The sequence below is a fragment of the Carassius carassius genome, chromosome 18 (assembly GCF_963082965.1).
Source record: "Carassius carassius chromosome 18, fCarCar2.1, whole genome shotgun sequence".
Classification (NCBI taxonomy): domain Eukaryota; kingdom Metazoa; phylum Chordata; class Actinopteri; order Cypriniformes; family Cyprinidae; genus Carassius; species Carassius carassius.
In genome coordinates, this window is record NC_081772.1 from 23,404,286 (window position 1) to 23,423,769 (window position 19,484).

Genomic DNA, 19,484 nt, shown 5'->3' on the forward strand with positions numbered 1-19,484 from the left:
CCCCAATGGAGGTGTGGGATCAACTCACACTTCTGACAAATGCTCTTTTGAATTGACTAGACTACAAATAGAAATGGAAGTAATTATGAGACAATAAATAATATAATTTACATACTCTATTTTGCCAACTGACCAACTTCACTGATAGAATTGCACCTCAATAACATGTAGAATATGTCAGGATGGCCGAGTGGTCTAAGGCGCCAGACTCAAGACACATCCACCTTCTCAGTTGCTGAGGTTTCTGGTCTCCAAATGGAGGCGTGGGTTCAAATCCCACTTCTGACAATGGGTCTTTTGAAGTGAACTGACTTGGAATCAACGTTTAGAGAGTAAATGCTATATTTTGGACACTTTTCTTTGCTTCTAACCAACTCTAGTGATAAAACTGTCCTTTCTAGCCTCCAAATGTAGACTGGTGTTCAAATCTGACTTCTGACAAAGACTCTTTAAGAGTGAGAAGACTAGAAATATAATTGTAACTAATTATGAGACAATCAAAAATATATGTTTGGATCCTTTATTTTGCCATCTGACCAACTTCACTGTTAGAATTGCACTTCAATTATTTGAGTGAATATGTCAAAAAGGCAAAGTGCTAAAGGGCGCCAAACTCAAGAATTTTCACCCTTCTCAGTTGCTGAGTTTTCTGCTTCCCCAATGGAGGTGTGGGATCTACTCACACTTCTGACAAATGCTCTTTTGAATTGACTAGACTACAAATAGAAATGGAAGTAATATAATTTACATACTCTATTCTGCCATCTGACCAACGTCACTGATAGAATTGCACCTCAATAACTTGTGAAATATGACAGGATGGCCGAGTGGTCTAAGGCGCCAGACTCAAGACACATCCCCTTTCTCAGTTGCTGAGGTTTCTGGTCTCCAAATGGAGGCGTGGGTTCAAATCCCACTTCTGACAATGGGACTTTTGAAGTGAACTGACTTGGAATTAACGCTTAGAGGGTAAATGCTATATTTTGGACACTTTTGTTTGCTTCTAACCAACTCTAGTGATAAAACTGTCCTTTCTAGCCTCCAAATGTAGACTGGTGTTTAAATCTGACTTCTGACAAAGACTCTTTAAGAGTGAGAAGACTAGAAATATAATTGTAACTAATTATGAGACAATCAAAAATATATATGTTTGGATCCTTTATTTTGCCATCTGACCAACTTCACTGTTAGAATTGCACTTCAATTATTTGAGTGAATATGTCAAAAAGGCAGAGTGCTAAAGGGCGCCAAACTCAAGAGTTTTCACCCTTCTCAGTTGCTGAGTTTTCTGCTTCCCCAATGGAGGTGTGGGATCTACTCACACTTCTGACAAATGCTCTTTTGAATTGACTAGACTACAAATAGAAATGGAAGTAATTATGAGACAATAAATAATATAATTTACATACTCTATTTTGCCATCTGACCAACTTCACTGATAGAATTGCACCTCAATAACATGTAGAATATGTCAGGATGGCCGAGTGGTCTAAGGCGCCAGACTCAAGACACATCCCCCTTCTCAGTTGCTGAGGTTTCTGGTCTCCAAATGGAGGCGTGGGTTCAAATCCCACTTCTGACAATGGGTCTTTTGAAGTGAACTGACTTGGAATCAACGTTTAGAGAGTAAATGCTATATTTTGGACACTTTTCCTTGCTTCTAACCAACTCTAGTGATAAAACTGTCCTTTCTAGTCTCCAAATGTAGACTGGTGTTCAAATCTGACTTCTGACAAAGACTCTTTAAGAGTGAGAAGACTAGAAATATAACTGTAACTAATTATGAGACAATCAAAAATATATATGTTTGGATCCCTTATTTTGCCATCTGACCAACGTCACTGATAGAATTGCACCTCAATAACTTGTGAAATATGACAGGATGGCTGAGTGGTCTAAGGTGCCAGACTCAAGACACATCCCCCTTCTCAGTTGTTGAGGTTTCTGGTCTCCAAATGGAGGCGTGGGTTCAAATCCCACTTCTGACAATGGGTCTTTTGAAGTGAACTGACTTGGAATCAACGCTTAGAGGGTAAATGCTATATTTTGGACACTTTTCTTTGCCTCTAACCAACTCTAGTGATAAAACTGTCCTTTCTAGCCTCCAAATGTAGACTGGTGTTCAGATCTGACTTCTGACAAAGACTTTAAGAGTGAGAAGACTAGAAATATAATTGTAACTAATTATGAGACAATCAAAAATATATATGTTTGGATCCTTTATTTTGCTATCTGACCAACTTCACTGTTAGAATTGCACTTCAATTATTTGAGTGAATATGTCAAAAAGGCAGAGTGCTAAAGGGCGCCAAACTCAAGAATTTTCACCCTTCTCAGTTGCTGAGTTTTCTGCTTCCCCAATGGAGGTGTGGGATCTACTCACACTTCTGACAAATGCTCTTTGAATTGACTAGACTACAAATAGAAATGGAAGTAATTATGAGACAATAAATAATATAATTTACTTACTCTATTTTGCCAACTGACCAACTTCACTGATAGAATTGCACCTCAATAACATGTAGAATAGGTCAGGATGGCCGAGTGGTCTAAGGAGCCAGACTCAAGACACATCCCCCTTCTCAGTTGCTGAGGTTTCTGGTCTCCAAATGGAGGCGTGGGTTCAAATCCCACTTCTGACAATGGGTCTTTTGAAGTGAACTGACTTGGAATCAACGTTTAGAGAGTAAATGCTATATTTTGGACACTTTTCTTTGCTTCTAACCAACTCTAGTGATAAAACTGTACTTTCTAGTCTCCAAATGTAGACTGGTGTTCAAATCTGACTTCTGACAAAGACTCTTTAAGAGTGAGAAGACTAGAAATATAATTGTAACTAATTATGAGACAATCAAAAATATATATGTTTGGATCCTTTATTATGCCATCTGACCAACTTCACTGTTAGAATTGCACTTCAATTATTTGATTGAATATGTCAAAAAGGCAAAGTGCTAAAGGGCGCCAAACTCAAGAATTTTCACCCTTCTCAGTTGCTGAGTTTTCTGCTTCAACAATGGAGGTGTGGGATCTACTCACACTTCTGACAAATGCTCTTTTGAATTGACTAGACTACAAATAGAAATGGAAGTAATATAATTTACATACTCTATTCTGCCATCTGACCAACGACACTGATAGAATTGCACCTCAATAACTTGTAAAATATGTCAGGATGGCCGAGTGGTCTAAGGCGCCAGACTCAAGACACATCCCCCTTCTCAGTTGCTGAGGTTTCTGGTCTCCAAATGGAGGCGTGGGTTCAAATCCCACTTCTAACAATGGGTCTTTTGAAGTGAACTGACTTGGAATCAACATTTAGAGAGTAAATGCTTTATTTTGGACACTTGTCTTTGCTTCTAACCAACTCTAGTGATAAAACTGTCCTTTCTAGTCTCCAAATGTAGACTGGTGTTCAAATCTGACTTCTGACAAAGACTCTTTAAGAGTGAGAAGACTAGAAATATAACTGTAACTAATTATGAGACAATCAAAAATATATATGTTTGGATCCCTTATTTTGCCATCTGACCAACGTCACTGATAGAATTGCACCTCAATAACTTGTGAAATATGACAGGATGGCCGAGTGGTCTAAGGCGCCAGACTCAAGACACATCCCCCTTCTCAGTTGCTGAGGTTTCTGGTGTCCAAATGGAGGCGTGGGTTCAAATCCCACTTCTGACAATGGGTCTTTTGAAGTGAACTGACTTGGAATCAACGCTTAGAGGGTAAATGCTATATTTTGGACACTTTTCTTTGCCTCTAACCAACTCTAGTGATAAAACTGTCCTTTCTAGCCTCCAAATGTAGACTGGTGTTCAGATCTGACTTCTGACAAAGACTCTTTAAGAGTGAGAAGACTAGAAATATAATTGTAACTAATTATGAGACAATCAAAAATATATATGTTTGGATCCTTTATTTTGCTATCTGACCAACTTCACTGTTAGAATTGCACTTCAATTATTTGAGTGAATATGTCAAAAAGGCAGAGTGCTAAAGGGCGCCAAACTCAAGAATTTTCACCCTTCTCAGTTGCTGAGTTTTCTGCTTCCCCAATGGAGGTGTGGGATCTACTCACACTTCTGACAAATGCTCTTTTGAATTGACTAGACTACAAATAGAAATGGAAGTAATTATGAGACAATAAATAATATAATTTACATACTCTATTTTGCAAACTGACCAACTTCACTGATAGAATTGCACCTCAATAACATGTAGAATATGTCAGGATGGCCGAGTGGTCTAAGGCGCCAGACTCAAGACACATCCCCCTTCTCAGTTGCTGAGGTTTCTGGTCTCCAAATGGAGGCGTGGGTTCAAATCACACTTCTGACAATGGGTCTTTTGAAGTGAACTGACTTGGAATCAACGTTTAGAAAGTAAATGCTATATTTTGGACACTTTTCTTTGCTTCTAACCAACTCTAGTGATAAAACTGTCCTTTCTAGTCTCCAAATGTAGACTGGTGTTCAAATCTGACTTCTGACAAAGACTCTTTAAGAGTGAGAAGACTAGAAATATAATTGTAACTAATTATGAGACAATCAAAAATATATATGTTTGGATCCTTTATTTTGCCATCTGACCAACTTCACTGTTAGAATTGCACTTCAATTATTTGAGTGAATATGTCAAAAAGGCAGAGTGCTCCAGGGTGCCAAACTCAAGAATTTTCACCCTTCTCAGTTGCTGAGTTTTCTGCTTCCCCAATGGAGGTGTGGGATCAACTCACACTTCTGACAAATGCTCTTTTGAATTGACTAGACTACAAATAGAAATGGAAGTAATATAATTTACATACTCTATTCTGCCATCTGACCAACGTCACTGATAGAATTGCACCTCAATAACTTGTGAAATATGACAGGATGGCCGAGTGGTCTAAGGCGCCAGACTCAAGACACATCCCCTTTCTCAGTTGCTGAGGTTTCTGGTCTCCAAATGGAGGCGTGGGTTCAAATCCCACTTCTGACAATGGGACTTTTGAAGTGAACTGACTTGGAATTAACGCTTAGAGGGTAAATGCTATATTTTGGACACTTTTCTTTGCCTCTAACCAACTCTAGTGATAAAACTGTCCTTTCTAGCCTCCAAATGTAGACTGGTGTTCAGATCTGACTTCTGACAAAGACTCTTTAAGAGTGAGAAGACTAGAAATATAATTGTAACTAATTATGAGACAATCAAAAATATATATGTTTGGATCCTTTATTTTGCTATCTGACCAACTTCACTGTTAGAATTGCACTTCAATTATTTGAGTGAATATGTCAAAAAGGCAGAGTGTTAAAAGGCGCCAAACTCAAGAATTTTCACCCTTCTCAGTTGCTGAGTTTTCTGCTTCCCCAATGGAGGTGTGGGATCTACTCACAATTCTGACAAATGCTCTTTTGAATTGACTAGACTACAAATAGAAATGGAAGTAATTATGAGACAATAAATAATATAATTTACATACTCTATTTTGCCAACTGACCAACTTCACTGATAGAATTGCACCTCAATAACATGTAGAATATGTCAGGATGGCCGAGTGGTCTAAGGCGCCAGACTCAAGACACATCCCCCTTCTCAGTTGCTGAGGTTTCTGGTCTCCAAATGGAGGCGTGGGTTCAAATCCCACTTCTGACAATGGGTCTTTTGAAGTGAACTGACTTGGAATCAACGTTTAGAGAGTAAATGCTATATTTTGGACATTTTTGTTTGCTTCTAACCAACTCTAGTGATAAAACTGTCCTTTCTAGTCTCCAAATGTAGACTGGTGTTCAAATCTGACTTCTGACAAAGACTCTTTAAGAGTGAGAAGACTAGAAATATAATTGTAACTAATTATGAGACAATCAAAAATATATATGTTTGGACCCTTTATTTTGCCATCTGACCAACATCACTGTTAGAATTGCACTTCAATTATTTGAGTGAATATGTCAAAAAGGCAAAGTGCTAAAGGGCGCCAAACTCAAGAATTTTCACCCTTCTCAGTTGCTGAGTTTTCTGCTTCCCCAATGGAGGTGTGGGATCTACTCACACTTCTGACAAATGCTCTTTTGAATTGACTAGGCTACAAATAGAAATGGAAGTTATATAATTTACATACTCTATTCTGCCATCTGACCAACGACACTGATAGAATTGCACCTCAATAACTTGTAAAATATGTCAGGATGGCCGAGTGGTCTAAGGCGCCAGACTCAAGACACATCCCCCTTCTCAGTTGCTGAGGTTTCTAGTCTCCAAATGGAGGCGTGTGTTCAAATCCCACTTCTGACAATGGGTCTTTTGAAGTGAACTGACTTGGAATCAACGTTTAGAGAGTAAATGCTATATTTTGGACACTTTTGTTTGCTTCTAACCAACTCTAGTGATAAAACTGTCCTTTCTAGCCTCCAAATGTAGACTGGTGTTTAAATCTGACTTCTGACAAAGACTCTTTAAGAGTGAGAAGACTAGAAATATAATTGTAACTAATTATGAGACAATCAAAAATATATATGTTTGGATCCTTTATTTTGCCATCTGACCAACTTCACTGTTAGAATTGCACTTCAATTATTTGAGTGAATATGTCAAAAAGGCAGAGTGCTAAAGGGCACCAAACTCAAGAATTTTCACCCTTCTCAGTTGCTGAGTTTTCTGCTTCCCCAATGGAGGTGTGGGATCTACTCACACTTCTGACAAATGCTCTTTTGAATTGACTAGACTACAAATAGAAATGGAAGTAATTATGAGACAATAAATAATATAATTTACATACTCTATTTTGCCATCTGACCAACTTCACTGATAGAATTGCACCTCAATAACATGTAGAATATGTCAGGATGGCCGAGTGGTCTAAGGCGCCAGACTCAAGACACATCCCCCTTCTCAGTTGCTGAGGTTTCTGGTCTCCAAATGGAGGCGTGGGTTCAAATCCCACTTCTGACAATGGGTCTTTTGAAGTGAACTGACTTGGAATCAACGTTTAGAGAGTAAATGCTATATTTTGGACACTTTTCCTTGCTTCTAACCAACTCTAGTGATAAAACTGTCCTTTCTAGTCTCCAAATGTAGACTGGTGTTCAAATCTGACTTCTGACAAAGACTCTTTAAGAGTGAGAAGACTAGAACTGTAACTAATTATGAGACAATCAAAAATATATATGTTTGGATCCCTTATTTTGCCATCTGACCAACGTCACTGATAGAATTGCACCTCAATAACTTGTGAAATATGACAGGATGGCTGAGTGGTCTAAGGTGCCAGACTCAAGACACATCCCCCTTCTCAGTTGCTGAGTTTTCTGCTTCCCCAATGGAGGTGTGGGATCTACTCACACTTCTGACAAATGCTCTTTTGAATTGACTAGACTACAAATAGAAATGGAAGTAATTATGAGACAATAAATAATATAATTTACATACTCTATTTTGCCAACTGACCAACTTCACTGATAGAATTGCACCTCAATAACATGTAGAATATGTCAGGATGGCCGAGTGGTCTAAGGAGCCAGACTCAAGACACATCCCCCTTCTCAGTTGCTGAGGTTTCTGGTCTCCAAATGGAGGCGTGGGTTCAAATCCCACTTCTGACCAGGGGCGTCGGACTGGGGGGGTAAAGGGTACCGAGTACCCAGGGCCCGAGGCAGGGGGGGGGCCCTTAGAAGTCAGTTTTCTATACATACATATACATGCACTAACATTTGTATAGCATTTATGTACAACTAAAAAAGTTCCTGTGCAAAACTAAACTTGTAGTTAGGCGCTGGTTTGGTATAAAAAAGTCATTTTCATGCTGTGCAGGGCCCCACACCCCTCTCGAATCAATGCAAATGGTACGACCCGCAGGTCAGGTGCTTCTGCTGCGGACCCGCGGTGATTGAATCAGTTGATGAGACAGGAGCTGGAGTGAGCCGTGAAGAGTCATGTCTCTCCTTAAGAAAGGAATATCAGGGGCTCAAAAACGAAAAGAGAAGCAGAATAAAGAGAGAAGGGCAAATGAGGGCAAGCAGTTGCTCACAAATTTTTTTGAAAAGAGAGGTGAGCTCCAAATGCATCATCAAGCATTGACATTGTTTTAACATAAATATCTACTCCCGGTAGAATAGCATACATTTATGTTTGCATTTATGAATAATATACCAATACTTTATAGTATCACACCCTTCATAGCGAGCAAACAATGTTTCTGATTATTACATGGCTTGGCTGAATTCCAATGTAGAATGCGGTCTGTTATTTCTTGATAACAGACCGCTGCGAAGTATAACAGACCGTTGCCATGAAAAACAGCGCGTTGCTATGGACGCGGAACGGACTATTTTCTTTGGCGGAAGCAATACAATCGTTTTTAAATCAATAAACTCCTTTTTAAATCAATAATTCGTGGCAAATTATTTATTTTGTGGGTAGCCATGTAATAAGCGGGATAATGTATAGAGAGGCGGTCGTTATAGCGAATAACAACCCTGACAGGCTGAACAGGACCCCGACACGAAGCGGAGGATAATGTAATCTAACGTTATACATTATCCCTTACGTAAATAACAGGGAGTGAGAAGCAGACGGAGCTCAACACACTGCCACTCCAGGCAGCTGCCTAAACGCTTGTCTCCTCTTCTGCTGCAGTTCTCCCCACTCTCAGAGTCAGAAGTTTACATGAAAACACTGTATATTTCCCTCCATTGTCAAAATCTAACACCCGAGAAAACACAGATCGTTAGCGCCTATTTTACCGTATTGTTATGCAAATTAGCTCGCACACGCTCTTACATTAAGTACAGGATTGTTCTCAGTATAATAATGCACATCTTAATGATTGAAAAATGACTTATTTTAAAACATAATTCAAAGACTGAATGTCTAGTTTGGCGGTTAGTTTACCCTGTGATTCTATAGTCTAGTCTGCATTTATTTTAAACAGACAAATAATCATCAATTATCTTGTACTTAGCCTACACTTTAAAAAAAAGGTATTGTGACAATAAAGGATATTTTAGCAACCATTTGAAGCCATATATTTCAGTTTCAGAGTCAGACCCTGCAGCAGCAGGCCCCTCATCATGGCTAGGTGAAAGCAGTGACAGTGAGGTGGATGTGAGTGTGACAGTGAGACAAGGTGAGCTTTTTAACACTTAGTAATTAGTAATTAAGTGTTAAGAGGAAATAAGCAAAATTAGTACATTGTTATTGTACACATTTAAACTTTAAAGTGTAATTACTAATTACAGTTTAAAGTTTACAGTTTAAAGTTTAAATGTGTACAATAACAATGTACCCATTTTGCTTATTTCCTCTTGTAGCAGAGGCAGAAATAGAAGATGAGGTTGATATTCATATAAGTGATCAGAGGGAAAGTGAAGAATGTGATGAAGGTAGTCAGGAGCAGGAGGACAGAGCTGAAGAGGAAAGAGAAGAGAATGAGAGACTTAGGGATACTGGAGAGGGATTGTCAGAGGACCCAGGATTATGGCCAACAACTCTTACTGATAAGCACAGGAAAACTATTGTTCAAATGCTAGCAAAAAACTGGACTTTAAAGACCTGATCAGCAAATTTGCGCATGCAAAGACCCGTCAATGGGCATTTAGTAAAAACTGACATTATTTAGTTTGTGTTTCAGACCAAAGTTTTTCTCATTTGGTATGGTCATTTTCAGAACTGCTTTACAGTATATTTGATTTAGTCCAGGTTTGGACCTGCTAGACCTTTTGTCATCTCAGTAAGTAGTACTTTCGACAATAAAACAAAAATATATTAATCAGAGTGTGGCCTATTTTGTTTACATTTTAAGTGTTTTTATGATAAAAATGCAATACCTTACCTATTGGTATCACTATGGTATTGGGGGCCCAGCAAGATGGTTTGTACCCAGGCCCCAAAATTTGGTGCTACGCCCCTGCTTCTGACAATGGGTCTTTTGAAGTGAACTGACTTGGAATCAACGTTTAGAGAGTAAATGCTATATTTTGGACACTTTTCTTTGCTTCTAACCAACTCTAGTGATAAAACTGTACTTTCTAGTCTCCAAATGTAGACTGGTGTTCAAATCTGACTTCTGACAAAGACTCTTTAAGAGTGAGAAGACTAGAAATATAATTGTAACTAATTATGAGACAATCAAAAATATATATGTTTGGATCCTTTATTTTGCCATCTGACCAACTTCACTGTTAGAATTGCACTTCAATTATTTGAGTGAATATGTCAAAAAGGCAAAGTGCTAAAGGGCGCCAAACTCAAGAATTTTCACCCTTCTCAGTTGCTGAGTTTTCTGCTTCCCCAATGGAGGTGTGGGATCTACTCACACTTCTGACAAATGCTCTTTTGAATTGACTAGACTACAAATAGAAATGGAAGTAATATAATTTACATACTCTATTCTGCCATCTGACCAACGACACTGATAGAATTGCACCTCAATAACTTGTAAAATAAGTCAGGATGGCCGAGTGGTCTAAGGCGCCAGACTCAAGACACATCCCCCTTCTCAGTTGCTGAGGTTTCTGGTCTCCAAAAGGAGGCGTGGGTTCAAATCCCACTTCTGACAATGGGTCTTTTGAAGTGAACTGACTTGGAATCAACGTTTAGAGAGTAAATGCTATATTTTGGACACTTTTGTTTGCTTCTAACCAACTCTAGTGATAAAACTGTCCTTTCTAGCCTCCAAATGTAGACTGGTGTTTAAATCTGACTTCTGACAAAGACTCTTTAAGAGTGAGAAGACTAGAAATATAATTGTAACTAATTATGAGACAATCAAAAATATATATGTTTGGATCCTTTATTTTGCCATCTGACCAACTTCACTGTTAGAATTGCACTTCAATTATTTGAGTGAATATGTCAAAAAGGCAGAGTGCTAAAGGGCGCCAAACTCAAGAATTTTCACCCTTCTCAGTTGCTGAGTTTTCTGCTTCCCCAATGGAGGTGTGGGATCTACTCACACTTCTGACAAATGCTCTTTTGAATTGACTAGACTACAAATAGAAATGGAAGTAATTATGAGACAATAAATAATATAATTTACATACTCTATTTTGCCATCTGACCAACTTCACTGATAGAATTGCACCTCAATAACATGTAGAATATGTCAAGATGGCCGAGTGGTCTAAGGCACCAGACTCAAGACACATCCCCCTTCTCAGTTGCTGAGGTTGCTGGTCTCCAAATGGAGGCGTGGGTTCAAATCCCACTTCTGACAATGGGTCTTTTGAAGTGAACTGACTTGGAATCAACGTTTAGAGAGTAAATGCTATATTTTGGACACTTTTCTTTGCTTCTAACCAACTCTAGTGATAAAACTGTCCTTTCAAGCCTCCAAATGTAGACTGGTGTTCAAATCTGACTTCTGACAAAGACTCTTTAAGAGTGAGAAGACTAGAAATATAATTGTAACTAATTATGAGACAATCAAAAATATATATGTTTGGATCCTTTATTATGCCATCTGACCAACTTCACTGTTAGAATTGCACTTCAATTATTTGATTGAATATGTCAAAAAGGCAAAGTGCTAAAGGGCGCCAAACTCAAGAATTTTCACCCTTCTCAGTTGCTGAGTTTTCTGCTTCAACAATGGAGGTGTGGGATCTACTCACACTTCTGACAAATGCTCTTTTGAATTGACTAGACTACAAATAGAAATGGAAGTAATATAATTTACATACTCTATTCTGCCATCTGACCAACGACACTGATAGAATTGCACCTCAATAACTTGTAAAATATGTCAGGATGGCCGAGTGGTCTAAGGCGCCAGACTCAAGACACATCCCCCTTCTCAGTTGCTGAGGTTTCTGGTCTCCAAATATAGGCAACGGTTCAAATCCCACTTCTGACAATGGTTCTTTTGAAGTGAACTGACTTGGAATCAACATTTAGAGAGTAAATGCTATATTTTGGACACTTTTGTTTGCTTCTAACCAACTTTAGTGATAAAACTGTCCTTTCTAGCCTCCAAATGTAGACTGGTGTTTAAATCTGACTTCTGACAAAGACTCTTTAAGAGTGAGAAGACTAGAAATATAATTGTAACTAATTATGAGACAATCAAAAATATATATGTTTGGATCCTTTATTTTGCCATCTGACCAACTTCACTGTTAGAATTGCACTTCAATTATTTGAGTGAATATGTCAAAAAGGCAGAGTGCTAAAGGGCGCCAAACTCAAGAATTTTCACCCTTCTCAGTTGCTGAGTTTTCTGCTTCCCCAATGGAGGTGTGGGATCTACTCACACTTCTGACAAATGCTCTTTTGAATTGACTAGACTACAAATAGAAATGGAAGTAATTATGAGACAATAAATAATATAATTTACATACTCTATTTTGCCAACTGACCAACTTCACTGATAGAATTGCACCTCAATAACATGTAGAATATGTCAGGATGGCCGAGTGGTCTAAGGCGCCAGACTCAAGACACATCCCCCTTCTCAGTTGCTGAGGTTTCTGGTCTCCAAATGGAGGCGTGGGTTCAAATCCCACTTCTAACAATGGGTCTTTTGAAGTGAACTGACTTGGAATCAACATTTAGAGAGTAAATGCTTTATTTTGGACACTTGTCTTTGCTTCTAACCAACTCTAGTGATAAAACTGTCCTTTCTAGTCTCCAAATGTAGACTGGTGTTCAAATCTGACTTCTGACAAAGACTCTTTAAGAGTGAGAAGACTAGAAATATAACTGTAACTAATTATGAGACAATCAAAAATATATATGTTTGGATCCCTTATTTTGCCATCTGACCAACGTCAGTGATAGAATTGCACCTCAATAACTTGTGAAATATGACAGGATGGCCGAGTGGTCTAAGGCGCCAGACTCAAGACACATCCCCCTTCTCAGTTGCTGAGGTTTCTGGTCTCCAAATGGAGGCGTGGGTTCAAATCCCACTTCTGACAATGGGTCTTTTGAAGTGAACTGACTTGGAATCAACGCTTAGAGGGTAAATGCTATATTTTGGACACTTTTCTTTGCCTCTAACCAACTCTAGTGATAAAACTGTCCTTTCTAGCCTCCAAATGTAGACTGGTGTTCAGATCTGACTTCTGACAAAGACTCTTTAAGAGTGAGAAGACTAGAAATATAATTGTAACTAATTATGAGACAATCAAAAATATATATGTTTGGATCCTTTATTTTGCTATCTGACCAACTTCACTGTTAGAATTGCACTTCAATTTTTTGAGTGAATATGTCAAAAAGGCAGAGTGCTAAAGGGCGCCAAACTCAAGAATTTTCACCCTTCTCAGTTGCTGAGTTTTCTGCTTCCCCAATGGAGGTGTGGGATCTACTCACACTTCTGACAAATGCTCTTTTGAATTGACTAGACTACAAATAGAAATGGAAGTAATTATGAGACAATAAATAATATAATTTACATACTCTATTTTGCAAACTGACCAACTTCACTGATAGAATTGCACCTCAATAACATGTAGAATATGTCAGGATGGCCGAGTGGTCTAAGGCGCCAGACTCAAGACACATCCCCCTTCTCAGTTGCTGAGGTTTCTGGTCTCCAAATGGAGGCGTGGGTTCAAATCACACTTCTGACAATGGGTCTTTTGAAGTGAACTGACTTGGAATCAACGTTTAGAAAGTAAATGCTATATTTTGGACACTTTTCTTTGCTTCTAACCAACTCTAGTGATAAAACTGTCCTTTCTAGTCTCCAAATGTAGACTGGTGTTCAAATCTGACTTCTGACAAAGACTCTTTAAGAGTGAGAAGACTAGAAATATAATTGTAACTAATTATGAGACAAGCAAAAATATATATGTTTGGATCCTTTATTTTGCCATCTGACCAACTTCACTGTTAGAATTGCACTTCAATTATTTGAGTGAATATGTCAAAAAGGCAAAGTGCTAAAGGGCGCCAAACTCAAGAATTTTCACCCTTCTCAGTTGCTGAGTTTTCTGCTTCCCCAATGGAGGTGTGGGATCTACTCACACTTCTGACAAATGCTCTTTTGAATTGACTAGACTACAAATAGAAATGGAAGTAATATAATTTACATACTCTATTCTGCCATCTGACCAACGACACTGATAGAATTGCACCTCAATAACTTGTAAAATATGTCAGGATGGCCGAGTGGTCTAAGGCGCCAGACTCAAGACACATCCCCCTTCTCAGTTGCTGAGGTTTCTGGTCTCCAAATGGAGGCGTGGGTTCAAATCCCACTTCTGACAATGGGTCTTTTGAAGTGAACTGACTGGGAATCAACGTTTAGAGAGTAAATGCTATATTTTGGACATTTTTGTTTGCTTCTAACCAACTCTAGTGATAAAACTGTCCTTTCTAGCCTCCAAATGTAGACTGGTGTTTAAATCTTACTTCTGACAAAGACTCTTTAAGAGTGAGAAGACTAGAAATATAATTGTAACTAATTATGAGACAATCAAAAATATATATGTTTGGATCCTTTATTTTGCCATCTGACCAACTTCACTGTTAGAATTGCACTTCCTGTTTGTTGTTGGCGGCTGTACTGCGTTTGAGCTCCGTCACTATATTCTTTTCATTGACTATTTTTAACTCAAAAATCAATTGTATACATCATCGTTTCCGTTTATATAACGTGTGAATATATCCTCTATTGTATTCTACAACAAAAACAATCAGAGCGCCTCGCTATCACTAGTTTTATTTTGATCTCCCGGGTCCGCTATTAGCTTTTAGCCCGTTAGCATCAGCGGCGTGGTTGCAGCTAACTGCGCTAACATTGCTAATACTTTATTCACACACATTACCACTGCTGTACTCACTGTTACTTGCTTTAATGGCGGATGAATGTCTCCACTCTGTGCAGCTCGAGCTCGAGGCCGTGGGAAAGCAGATTCGCGACCTGGAGGTGAGGCAGGCCCAGCTGAGAGAGCGGAGAACCGCGCTGGAATCATCCCGGGCTGACGCTCACAAGTCCGGGGTAAGTATACAGCGATCTGTTAACAGTCCCACCACGTCTACTCCGTGTGTTTCTCTGCACAGGCCCGGTGCACCCAGGACGCGATCTTCCCAGATGTCCTTCACTGCGACGCCGGGACACCACGGACCCTGGGTGCATCCACAGCGGAGGACGCGAGCCGGGTCCCGGGCGACGACTTCTCCCCCTCCTGCCTTCGACATCTCCATCCGGAACCGCTTCGCTCCCCTCCGCGAGACAGGACGCGACGCTGTGATCATCGGAGACTCCATCGTCCGACACGTAAGTGCTACGTTAGCCGAAGGTAAAGTGCACACTCATTGTTTGCCTGGTGCTCGTGTTCTCGATGTTTCTGCGCAGATACCCGCGATCCTGAAGGTCGACGAGAGCCCCAGAGCGGTCGTGCTTCACGCCGGGGTTATGGACACCACGCTGCAGCAGACGGAGACGCTGAAGAGGGACTTCAGGAGCCTGATCGAGACGGTTCGCAGCACGACGCCCGCGGCGACGATCGTCGTGTCAGGACCACTGCCCACGTATCGACGAGGACACGAAAGGTTCAGTAGACTTTTTGCTTTAAATGAATGGTTGTTGTCATGGTGTAAAGAACAGAAACTGCTATTTGTTAATAACTGGAATCTTTTCTGGGAGCGTCCTAGGCTGTTTCGCGCTGATGGATTACACCCCAGCAGAATCGGAGCGGAGCTGCTCTCTGACAACATCTCCAGGACACTTCGCTCCATGTGACTAGTAAGACAATTCTCTAATAACTATTATGATGAGTTTTGTTCCACCCGCTTAAATGATAAAAGTACTTGTGCTGTAAAAACTATTAAGACTGTGTCTGTTCCCCGAATAGTGAGGTCAAAATATAATGTAGGATCTAGAAAAAATCTTATCGTAATTAAACCAGAAAAATGTAAAGTAAATGAACAAAAACTATTTTTAAAGTTTGGGCTCATAAATATTAGATCACTCACACCCAAAGCAGTTATTGTAAATGAAATGATCACAGAAAATAGTTTTGATGTACTCTGCTTGACTGAAACCTGGCTAAAACCAAATGATTATTTTGGTCTAAATGAGTCTACTCCACCAAACTACTGTTATAAGCATGAGCCCCGTCAGACTGGTCGTGGAGGAGGTGTTGCAACAATATATAGTGATATTCTCAATGTTACCCAGAAAACAGGATACAGGTTTAACTCTTTTGAAATACTTCTGCTAAATGTTACACTGTCAGACATGCAAAAGAAATCTAATGTATCTCTTGCTCTGGCTACTGTGTATAGACCACCAGGGCCGTATACAGAATTCCTAAAAGAATTTGCAGATTTCCTCTCAGACCTTCTAGTTACAGTTGATAAGGCGCTAATCATGGGAGATTTTAATATTCACGTTGATAATGCAAATGATACATTAGGACTTGCGTTTACTGACCTAATAAACTCCTTTGGAGTCAAGCAAAATGTCACCGGGCCCACTCATCGTTTTAATCATACACTAGATCTAATTATATCGCATGGAATCGATCTTACTGCTATAGATATTGTACCCCAATGTGATGATATTACAGACCATTTCCTTGTATCGTGCATGCTGCGTATAACTGATATTAACTATATGTCTCAGCGTTACCGTCTGGGCAGAACTATTGTTCCAGCCACCAAAGACAGATTCGCAAATAACCTGCCTGATCTATCTCAACTGCTATTTGTACCCAAAAATACACATGAATTAGACGAAATTACTGACAACATGGGCACTATTTTCTCTAATACATTAGAAGCTGTTGCCCCCATCAAATTGAAAAAGGTTAGAGAAAAACGTACTGTGCCATGGTATAACAGTAATACTCACTCTCTCAAGAAAGTAACTCGTAGTCTTGAACGCAAATGGAGAAAAACTAACTTGGAAGTTTTTAAAATTGCATGGAAAAACAGTATGTCCAGCTATAGACAGGCTCTAAAAACTGCTAGGGCAGAGCATATCCACAAACTCATTGAAAATAACCAAAACAATCCAAGGTTTTTATTTAGCACAGTGGCTAAATTAACAAATTACCAGACGCCACCTGATTCAAATATTCCACCAACGTTAAATAGTAATGACTTTATGAATTTCTTCACTGATAAAATAGATAACATTAGAAATACAATAGCGAATGTAGATTCTACAGCGTCTAACACTTCAGTTTCATCCATCGCACCCAAAAATAAACTGCAGTGCTTTACAAATATAGGACAGGAAGAGCTAAATAAACTTATCACTGTATCTAAACCAACAACATGTTTATTAGATCCTGTACCCACTAAATTACTAAAAGAGCTGTTACCTGTAGCCGAAGAACCGCTTCTCAATATCATTAACTCGTCGTTATCTTTAGGTCACGTCCCAAAACCATTCAAGCTGGCGGTTATCAAGCCTCTTATTAAGAAACCAAAACTAGATCCTAGTGTACTGGCAAATTATAGGCCTATTTCAAATCTTCCATTTATGTCTAAAATTTTAGAAAAAGTTGTGTCTGCTCAATTGAGCACCTTCCTGCATAAAAATGATCTGTATGAAGAATTTCAGTCAGGTTTTAGGCCCCACCATAGCACAGAAACTGCACTTGTTAAAATTACAAATGACCTGCTTCTTGCGTCAGATCAAGGCTGCATCTCATTTCTAGTCTTACTTGATCTTAGTGCTGCGTTCGACACCATAGATCATGACATACTCATAGATCGATTACAAAACTATACAGGTATTCAAGGGCAGGCTCTAAGATGGTTTAGATCCTACCTGTCCGATCGCTACCATTTTGTTTACTTAAATGGGGTGTCATCTCATTTATCATCAGTAAAATATGGAGTGCCACAAGGATCCGTCCTAGGTCCCCTTCTATTTTCAATATACATGTTGCCCCTTGGTAATATTATTAGAAAATACGGAATTAGCTTCCACTGTTATGCTGATGATACTCAGCTATATATTTCAACGAGACCAGATGAAACTTCCCAATTATCTAAGCTAACAGAGTGTGTTAAAAATGTAAAAGATTGGATGACAAATAATTTTCTCCAATTAAATTCGGATAAGACAGAGATATTAATTATTGGACCAAAAAACACCACACAGAATCTTGTAGATTACAATCTGCAACTAGACGGATGTACTGTTACTTCCTCTACAGTCAGAAATCTGGGTGTTATATTAGACAGAAATTTGTCTTTTGAAAATCATATTTCCAATGTTACAAAAACCGCATTCTTCCATCTTAGAAACATTGCCAAGCTACGAAACATGTTATCTGTTTCTGATGCAGAAAAGCTAGTTCATGCTTTCATGACCTCTAGACTGGACTATTGTAATGGACTTCTAGGTGGTTGTCCTGCTTCGTCAATAAACAAGCTACAGGTAGTCCAAAATGCAGCAGCTAGAGTCCTTACCAGGTCAAGAAAATATGATCATATTACCCCAATTTTACAGTCTCTGCACTGGCTACCTATTAAGTTCCGTATCTGTTACAAATTATCATTACTTACCTATAAGGCCCTAAATGGTTTAGCTCCTGCGTACCTAACTAGCCTACTACCACGCTACAACCCATCACGCACCCTAAGGTCACAAAACGCTGGACTTTTGGTAGTTCCTAGGATAGCAAAGTCCACTAAAGGAGGTAGAGCTTTTTCACATTTGGCTCCCAAACTCTGGAATAGCCTTCCTGATAATGTTCGGGGTTCAGACACACTCTCTCTGTTTAAATCTTAATTAAAAACGCATCTCTTTCGCCAAGCATTCGAATAATGTATCTCTTAAATTGTGAGTGTAGTTGCATCTGCATTTTTATTCTTTAGCTTGGGTTAAACTAATTTTACTTTGTTGGATCAGCAGCTATGCTAATGATGTCTCTATTTTGTTTCTATGTTTTGCCACGGGATTTACATCCCGTGGTAACTAGGATTTACACAAGCTCCAGTCTGGATCCAGAACACCTGAGAAGAGATGATGCTGACCCTCAGAGGACCCCAGATGATGCTAACCTTGAATCAACAAACAGAACTAACAATTATTGCTACATGTGTGACTGCATCCTATAATTACTATTAATTAATAATATTGATAGTTCATCATCTAGCTGACTACGTCTTGTATTATTATTATTATTTTTATTTTTCTAAAATCCTGTCAAACGTGCACAAACTACTAGCTACTACTAAATATTGTAGAAACATAATTTTCTGTAAAGTTGCTTTGTAATGATTTGTATTGTAAAAAGCGCTATACAAATAAACTTGAATTGAATTGAATTGAATTCAATTATTTGAGTGAATATGTCAAAAAGGCAGAGTGCTAAAGGGCGCCAAACTCAAGAATTTTCACCCTTCTCAGTTGCTGAGTTTTCTGCTTCCCCAATGGAGGTGTGGGATCTACTCACACTTCTGACAAATGCTCTTTTGAATTGACTAGACTACAAATAGAAATGGAAGTAATTATGAGACAATAAATAATATAATTTACATACTCTATTTTGCCATCTGACCAACTTCACTGATAGAATTGCACCTCAATA

General features: G+C 39.0%; 1 protein-coding gene and 19 non-coding genes across 20 annotated transcripts; all 20 read left to right on the forward strand.

The window, feature by feature from the left end:
- Positions 1 to 176: 176 nt before the first annotated feature.
- Positions 177 to 288, forward strand: trnal-caa (transfer RNA leucine (anticodon CAA)). Its single transcript has 2 exons — positions 177 to 214; positions 243 to 288. It is a non-coding gene; the product is annotated as a tRNA-Leu (tRNA).
- A 525-nt stretch (positions 289 to 813) lies between these two features.
- trnal-caa (transfer RNA leucine (anticodon CAA)) lies at positions 814 to 925 on the forward strand. Its single transcript has 2 exons — positions 814 to 851; positions 880 to 925. It is a non-coding gene; the product is annotated as a tRNA-Leu (tRNA).
- A 545-nt stretch (positions 926 to 1,470) lies between these two features.
- trnal-caa (transfer RNA leucine (anticodon CAA)) lies at positions 1,471 to 1,582 on the forward strand. The gene is made up of 2 exons: positions 1,471 to 1,508; positions 1,537 to 1,582. It is a non-coding gene; the product is annotated as a tRNA-Leu (tRNA).
- Positions 1,583 to 1,876: 294 nt separating this feature from the next.
- Positions 1,877 to 1,988, forward strand: trnal-caa (transfer RNA leucine (anticodon CAA)). The gene is made up of 2 exons: positions 1,877 to 1,914; positions 1,943 to 1,988. It is a non-coding gene; the product is annotated as a tRNA-Leu (tRNA).
- Positions 1,989 to 2,530: 542 nt separating this feature from the next.
- On the forward strand, positions 2,531 to 2,642 carry trnal-caa (transfer RNA leucine (anticodon CAA)). The gene is made up of 2 exons: positions 2,531 to 2,568; positions 2,597 to 2,642. It is a non-coding gene; the product is annotated as a tRNA-Leu (tRNA).
- A 527-nt stretch (positions 2,643 to 3,169) lies between these two features.
- trnal-caa (transfer RNA leucine (anticodon CAA)) lies at positions 3,170 to 3,281 on the forward strand. The gene is made up of 2 exons: positions 3,170 to 3,207; positions 3,236 to 3,281. It is a non-coding gene; the product is annotated as a tRNA-Leu (tRNA).
- A 294-nt stretch (positions 3,282 to 3,575) lies between these two features.
- trnal-caa (transfer RNA leucine (anticodon CAA)) lies at positions 3,576 to 3,687 on the forward strand. Its single transcript has 2 exons — positions 3,576 to 3,613; positions 3,642 to 3,687. It is a non-coding gene; the product is annotated as a tRNA-Leu (tRNA).
- Positions 3,688 to 4,232: 545 nt separating this feature from the next.
- On the forward strand, positions 4,233 to 4,344 carry trnal-caa (transfer RNA leucine (anticodon CAA)). The gene is made up of 2 exons: positions 4,233 to 4,270; positions 4,299 to 4,344. It is a non-coding gene; the product is annotated as a tRNA-Leu (tRNA).
- A 527-nt stretch (positions 4,345 to 4,871) lies between these two features.
- Positions 4,872 to 4,983, forward strand: trnal-caa (transfer RNA leucine (anticodon CAA)). Its single transcript has 2 exons — positions 4,872 to 4,909; positions 4,938 to 4,983. It is a non-coding gene; the product is annotated as a tRNA-Leu (tRNA).
- Positions 4,984 to 5,528: 545 nt separating this feature from the next.
- On the forward strand, positions 5,529 to 5,640 carry trnal-caa (transfer RNA leucine (anticodon CAA)). The gene is made up of 2 exons: positions 5,529 to 5,566; positions 5,595 to 5,640. It is a non-coding gene; the product is annotated as a tRNA-Leu (tRNA).
- Positions 5,641 to 6,167: 527 nt separating this feature from the next.
- Positions 6,168 to 6,279, forward strand: trnal-caa (transfer RNA leucine (anticodon CAA)). Its single transcript has 2 exons — positions 6,168 to 6,205; positions 6,234 to 6,279. It is a non-coding gene; the product is annotated as a tRNA-Leu (tRNA).
- Positions 6,280 to 6,824: 545 nt separating this feature from the next.
- trnal-caa (transfer RNA leucine (anticodon CAA)) lies at positions 6,825 to 6,936 on the forward strand. Its single transcript has 2 exons — positions 6,825 to 6,862; positions 6,891 to 6,936. It is a non-coding gene; the product is annotated as a tRNA-Leu (tRNA).
- Positions 6,937 to 7,474: 538 nt separating this feature from the next.
- On the forward strand, positions 7,475 to 7,586 carry trnal-caa (transfer RNA leucine (anticodon CAA)). Its single transcript has 2 exons — positions 7,475 to 7,512; positions 7,541 to 7,586. It is a non-coding gene; the product is annotated as a tRNA-Leu (tRNA).
- A 2,842-nt stretch (positions 7,587 to 10,428) lies between these two features.
- trnal-caa (transfer RNA leucine (anticodon CAA)) lies at positions 10,429 to 10,540 on the forward strand. The gene is made up of 2 exons: positions 10,429 to 10,466; positions 10,495 to 10,540. It is a non-coding gene; the product is annotated as a tRNA-Leu (tRNA).
- Positions 10,541 to 11,085: 545 nt separating this feature from the next.
- Positions 11,086 to 11,197, forward strand: trnal-caa (transfer RNA leucine (anticodon CAA)). The gene is made up of 2 exons: positions 11,086 to 11,123; positions 11,151 to 11,197. It is a non-coding gene; the product is annotated as a tRNA-Leu (tRNA).
- Positions 11,198 to 12,381: 1,184 nt separating this feature from the next.
- On the forward strand, positions 12,382 to 12,493 carry trnal-caa (transfer RNA leucine (anticodon CAA)). The gene is made up of 2 exons: positions 12,382 to 12,419; positions 12,448 to 12,493. It is a non-coding gene; the product is annotated as a tRNA-Leu (tRNA).
- A 294-nt stretch (positions 12,494 to 12,787) lies between these two features.
- trnal-caa (transfer RNA leucine (anticodon CAA)) lies at positions 12,788 to 12,899 on the forward strand. The gene is made up of 2 exons: positions 12,788 to 12,825; positions 12,854 to 12,899. It is a non-coding gene; the product is annotated as a tRNA-Leu (tRNA).
- Positions 12,900 to 13,444: 545 nt separating this feature from the next.
- On the forward strand, positions 13,445 to 13,556 carry trnal-caa (transfer RNA leucine (anticodon CAA)). Its single transcript has 2 exons — positions 13,445 to 13,482; positions 13,511 to 13,556. It is a non-coding gene; the product is annotated as a tRNA-Leu (tRNA).
- Positions 13,557 to 14,083: 527 nt separating this feature from the next.
- On the forward strand, positions 14,084 to 14,195 carry trnal-caa (transfer RNA leucine (anticodon CAA)). The gene is made up of 2 exons: positions 14,084 to 14,121; positions 14,150 to 14,195. It is a non-coding gene; the product is annotated as a tRNA-Leu (tRNA).
- Positions 14,196 to 14,953: 758 nt separating this feature from the next.
- On the forward strand, positions 14,954 to 19,003 carry LOC132091942 (uncharacterized). Its single transcript, XM_059498016.1, has 2 exons — positions 14,954 to 15,676; positions 18,873 to 19,003. The coding sequence occupies exon 1, from the start codon at positions 15,023 to 15,025 to the stop codon at positions 15,671 to 15,673; it is 651 nt and encodes a 216-aa protein (XP_059353999.1). The 5' UTR covers positions 14,954 to 15,022; the 3' UTR covers positions 15,674 to 15,676; positions 18,873 to 19,003.
- Positions 19,004 to 19,484: the final 481 nt, after the last annotated feature.